This window comes from Cervus elaphus, chromosome 12 (genome assembly GCF_910594005.1).
Source record: "Cervus elaphus chromosome 12, mCerEla1.1, whole genome shotgun sequence".
Lineage (NCBI taxonomy): Eukaryota > Metazoa > Chordata > Mammalia > Artiodactyla > Cervidae > Cervus > Cervus elaphus.
In genome coordinates, this window is record NC_057826.1 from 72,927,158 (window position 1) to 72,932,944 (window position 5,787).

The 5,787-nt window shown below is 37.7% G+C and overlaps 1 protein-coding gene across 1 annotated transcript; it reads right to left on the reverse strand.

The window, feature by feature from the left end:
* Positions 1-4,503: 4,503 nt before the first annotated feature.
* Positions 4,504-5,448, reverse strand: LOC122705202 (olfactory receptor 4K13-like). The gene has a single exon (XM_043920440.1). It carries the CDS (start codon positions 5,446-5,448, stop codon positions 4,504-4,506), a length of 945 nt encoding a protein of 314 aa, XP_043776375.1.
* Positions 5,449-5,787: the final 339 nt, after the last annotated feature.

Sequence of the window (5,787 nt, forward strand, 5' to 3'; positions counted from 1 at the left end):
ATTTATATTTTTGAGTGGTATGTAGTTATACAAATAATACTGAACTGAAATTGATAGAAAAAATAATTGAATAACGTTCAATCAAGCAAGGTTTGATTTTTCTCTACGAGAAATTTCTGAGAATGGGATGGTTGCCTGTGACTGGGAGCCTAATTCTTTCTATGCTGTTTATGTGACTAAATGAATAAAAATTACTAGTTCAACTGTGGTGCAAACTTGAAGAAAGAAAACTATGTTTAATATTCTGTGTCTATATTCAGTAATAAAGCCTTCCTACACATTTTCATAAAAGTACTTAATGTATGTGGAGATATGTAACTGGAAGCTCTTTTGTTGAAAAAAAAGGCTGTGAAGTTCCTATTGATCTTGAATTTTTCTAATGATTATTTGTCCTCAGAGTGTTAAGCTGTGTATGAATTAGATAACCCAGGGGGTAATATTCGCTTATCACAAAAAATGTTTGACATGTGAACAATCAGATTTTCTGCCAAAATAACCAGTATAAATATTTTTCTCATTAAAAAATAAGCTTGTACAGCTGTTAGAAAAAGTTCCAACATTTTACATGCTCAAATAACTCTTTTCCCATATATTGATCAAGTTTAAAATATTAAAGTATGTAGTTGTTATAAATGTAGGTAGAAAAGGGTGGTAAGTTTAGAAAAATTGGAAATAGTCCTTAGGTTACAAAATCATGAAAACAAATATATTAGCAGTATAATTAGACAATCATATTGATAGAAGGTTTGATACTTCAGAAAAATAAAGGTTTAAGGGGAAATCTTTTAAATATTGGTTTAAATTAATCACATTTAATTTAGAATTCCATAAGTGTTTTCTCAGTTTCCCAATGTAGGGAAGTAAAAACATGAAGAATTAAATGAACATAAAATAAGTCAATGTGTTCCATTTTCTTGATATGCGATTTTTATTAGACTACATTTCAGACTTGTCAAAGATGTTAAATGTAGGCAAGGATGAAACTAATTTTTTGTTATTTTACCATATTCTAAATCATTTTGTATTTTATCCAACAGTGGTTAAACAATAAACAAGCTCAAATTTATGTTCTCAAAATACAAACTCAAATTATAAAACTGACCCCTTAGATCAGGTTGTCAATGGTATTTATCCATCACAGACTGGCTTTCTTCTTATTAAAACTGGGTAAATTTGTCCAGATGCTATCTGACCCAAGTTGTATTTTACCATTGCCTTCATGATCAGAATAATCTGGTTTTCATTAAATTCTAGGTTTCGTATACAAAGTCTCCTCCTTTATAAAGTATACAGTTTCCCTGTGTTATAGAACTGCTATTTAAACCTACCAGTTCTAACTGAGGAATGCTCTCTTCAAAGATACGTAGACACAGATTCTGAATATATATTTATCTTTTTGCCTCTGTGTATATACATGACAATCATTGCAGGTCAGAAAAAAAAGGACACAAAACACATATATAAGGTGTAGACAGTGATTCACCCCCAGAGGGAATTGTTAGCATAAAGGTGCTAGTTAGTTGTCTCTAGAGTTCAGAGCAAGGACTTAGTCTCTCATTTAAGTTGATTATGAATTCACCAAGTGTATGAGTTGTGTGGAGTCTCCCTAGTAAGTGCTTTCCAGAAAAGAACATTAACTTAAGTGTTTTGGTTGGTAGAGGGTAAGCAATTTTATGAAAATGGATCTACAATAGATGATGCACTTGAGAAAAATATAATTCTATTCATTTGACTTTACCAATCTGAATACTTATAATTTGATAATTGAATGCATTTATTCAATTAGAATTAAAATAACTAGATCCACACAGAGCAAGGCATATAAGGAAATTCATAGACTATAGACTAGTTCTTAGCACGGAGAAAACTTTCCTTTTACTCTGTAAGGGAATAAGAGAGATAAAGCAGCAGCACATACACTCATGGGCTAGAACGAGCAGAGGAGGCCTTCACCAGTGAAGGGACGTGAAGACGCTCAGTCGTGTGCGACTCTCTGCGAACCCATGGGCTGTAGCCCACCAGGCTCCTCCATCCATGGGATTTTCCAGGCAAGAGTACTGGAGTGGGTTGCCATTTCCTTCCCCAGAGGATCTTCCCGACCCAGGGACTGATCCTGGGTCTCCTGCATCGTAGGCAGACGCTTTAACTGTCTGAGCCACCAGGGAAATCCCTGGCCTTCACCAAGATAATCAATAAATGATTTATGGTAATCAATAAGGGATTAGTTGGTGGAGTTTAGCAGATTTGGAATTTCATGTCGTCTCTTACAATTATGTTTAACTTCATGATGGCTTAACAGTATTAAAGGAATATTATGGAGGGGAGTACAGTAAATCTTTTATGGTAAAACATAATTAAGCAGGTAAAATTCGACGGGCTATCTGAGTAGCAGTACATGGCTGCAGAGTATTTCACCTGTTGAGGAATTTTTCTGTATTTATTCTTATAGGTAACTCTGCCATGTCTCCTCAATTACAATCCTCTTGAAAAGGTTACAAGAAAGTGAGGGTTGTAAATATATGATAAATATGGTTCATTTCCAAAGCCCATAGTAGACATTGCTAAAGATTTCTTATTCTTTCTAACTGAATCTCAGAATTTTTTTCCATGTGGTTCCCCAGACAACTGCTAGCAATTAGAATTGCCGTTAAAAAATATTTCAGGTAAGGAGATACATACCACAACATAGCATGACCTTTGAGGAGATGTTCGCAAGAGAACACAGCAGAGCATTCTTAAAAATAGAAATTAGAAGGATAATATGAGCACAATATTGATATCCAGATGAGATTACCCACACTAGTCGTTAAGGATGGTACACATATAGTTTTTCAGAATAAATTGAAATATTAGGTGCACTATATCTAAGGTCAAACTAAAAACAGGGCAGTGAATTGTTTCTTATCCTGCTCAGTGTGCCAACTGTCTCGCTATTCATACTGTGTGCGCTGTTCCTTGAACCCACGGTAGACGAGGTGCAGGAGGGGAAGCTGGGAGGAAACCGCAGCACGCCCTCTTTCTCGGCTGGCACGGCGGCCGTAGCTGTATTCTCTCCTGGCTGATGCGGCGGTGGTGGCAGCAGACGCGCTATCTTCTCTCCTCTCGTGGCTTACCCAACGGACACAGCCGTGATGCAGCAGTAATGCCACTGCGTTCTAGGTGGAGTTCATATATCTGATTCACAAAAAGTAGCCCACAGGCAAGCAGCGCCTCATTTTGTGAATGCACAGTGCTCCAAGTGATCAGAGCTGTTACATAATCATTATTTGCAAAATGTGGAGCAAGAGCAGGAGGCTGTAGGGTGAGAGAGCCTGACTATGTCATCTTGGCTAATTTGCAATTTCCCTACAGGCAGATACAATCTAACACAGGGGAGAAAACAAAGAAGATGAAAATAAGGAGAGAAAATACACCTTATTCCAGGTTCCTTGTTTTGCAATATGTTAATAAAATACATCAAAAGAGGTGGTCTTGAAGATGTTTGCATAATTTAGGTTTCCAATAAGTCTTTAGAAGGACTCTTTGCAATGTTTCCATAAACTTACTGAATCATTGATAATTTAGATTTGTAACGTGAAATAGCCCACTATTTTCTCTGCATTCATTTCTATTACAATTTATTCTTCATTTAAAAAGACAAACCTTCATGACACTTCAGAAGATTGTTCGATCTATTCTCAAACCTCCCATTCTCAAAACTCTTTAATTGCTTTATATTGCTAAAACCTAGGATTCACAAGGCCTGAATACTCTACCTCTCTGTATAATCTCTGCACAGGTCTTTCTTCCTTTTATCTATCAACCTCCCTCATAAATGTCTGTCTTTGGTACCTAAAATGACTTTCTCACACTACAATATCCATAAAAACTGACCCTTCTGCCTGCAATGACTTTTTCCCACTCAGATGTCTATTCTTTAGCTTTCTTAATGCGTTTCTGTGAAGACTTCTGTTTAACATGATCTTCTAACATCACCACGCCTAGTATAGATGCCTCCTCATTATCCTCTGCAGGGCAGAGAACAGTGTTGTGTGATAACCATGTATGTGTATTATGAACTTTAAACATTCATAAGGGTTCCCTTGAATTTGAAGATAAGGAGGTAAAGGAGGTAATGAACGCAAGCTAATATATGTATTATGTTTGTGCTAAGAATATTTTCCAATAAAATAAAAAGACACCGTAATATTCCTCACATTTTGTAAGGTGGAAATTCAATATTATTTAACATTTGATTTCAATTGTTTGAAGAAATATTTAAATGGTCTTCCCTGGTGTCTCAGTGATAAAAAATCGACCTGCCATTGTAGGAACATGGGTTAAATCCCTGGATAAAGAAGATCTTCTGGAGGAGGAAATGGTAACCCACCCTATGGACAGTGGAGCCTCTTGGGCTACCGTGCATGGGGTTGCAACGAGTCTGACAACACTGAAACTAAACAATAACAATAACCACCCCCAAATTGCAGAGATCAAAAAACGATCGTATACAACAGACAATATTTAGGGGGTGAGCCAGGAACCAATGTGCTGGTTGCTCAGTCTCTTAATGGCTGCCTTCATTTCCTGATTCCTCAGAGTATAAATAATTGGATTAAGGAGAGGAGTGATGATAGAGTAAAACACAGAAAGAAATTTATCTACAGAGTAACGATTAAATGGGAAAGCATAGATGAAGATGGCAGGGCCAAAGAAGAGAGTGACTACCGTGATGTGAGCAGAGAGTGTAGACAGAGCCTTGGAGGATGCACTGGAGGAGCGCTGCCAGATGGTGACCAGCATGACAGCATAGGATATGAGCAAGAGAAGGAAGCAGATCAGGGACAGAAATCCACTGTTCACGATCACCAAGAGCTCTAGGGTGTAAGTATCAGTGCAGGCAAGCTTGATGACCAGGGGCAGGTCGCAGAAAAAGCTGTCCAATACATTGGGACCACAGAAAGGTAAATTCACAGTGAAAACCATCTGGCTTGTACTATGGATAAGCCCAATCACCCATGAGAGCAGCAGAAACCCAGTGAGCACCCTGTGACTCATGATGGTCTTGTAGTGCAAGGGTTTGCATATGGCGACATACCTGTCAATGGCCATAGCTATCAGAAGAGACATCTCTCCACCCCCAAAGAAGTGCATAAAGAACATCTGGATCATGCAGCCCCACCAGGAGATGGTCTTGTGTTTTCTAAGGAAGTCTGAAATCACTTTGGGAGTTGCAGCAGAAGAAAGACATAAATCAAAAAATGATAAGTTTGCCAGAAAGAAATACATGGGGGAGTGAAGATGGTTGTCAACTATCACAGAGATGACAATGAGGAGGTTTCCTACTATGATGGCGACATAGATGAGAAAGAAGATTGCAAAAGAGAATATTTGAGTTTCTTGAGAAGCAGAAAGTCCCACCAAAATGAACTCAGAAACACTTGATCTGTTTTCAGGAGATCCATTCATCCTTCCTCAGAAGCTTTCTGAAAAGGAAAACAAACAGGGTGTGATAGGGACTAACAGGTCAGGGAATCTAGTCTTAATCACCCTATTTCTTATTCAGGAAATTAACCCATTTTATAACATGACTGCTTGTAGATGTGTTGCAATTGGAGATATCTTACAGGACCACAAGACCATAAAAGTGTGGTGGTTATGAAACCAACTAGATTACCTTTTCTCTTGGTTAGTGCAAGGCAAGATCAACTAGACATTGAGCAAACTTGTCTTCCTTCATGTTCAGCTCCAGACCACACTCTGAATAACCACTTAATTTATTAGAGTGATAAGAGTTTTCAAAAGCAT

What these genes read in the sequence shown, in the direction of transcription:
- LOC122705202 (XM_043920440.1), bottom strand. Translation starts at nt 5,448, where the DNA reads ATGAATGGATCTCCTGAAAACAGATCAAGTGTTTCTGAGTTCATTTTG.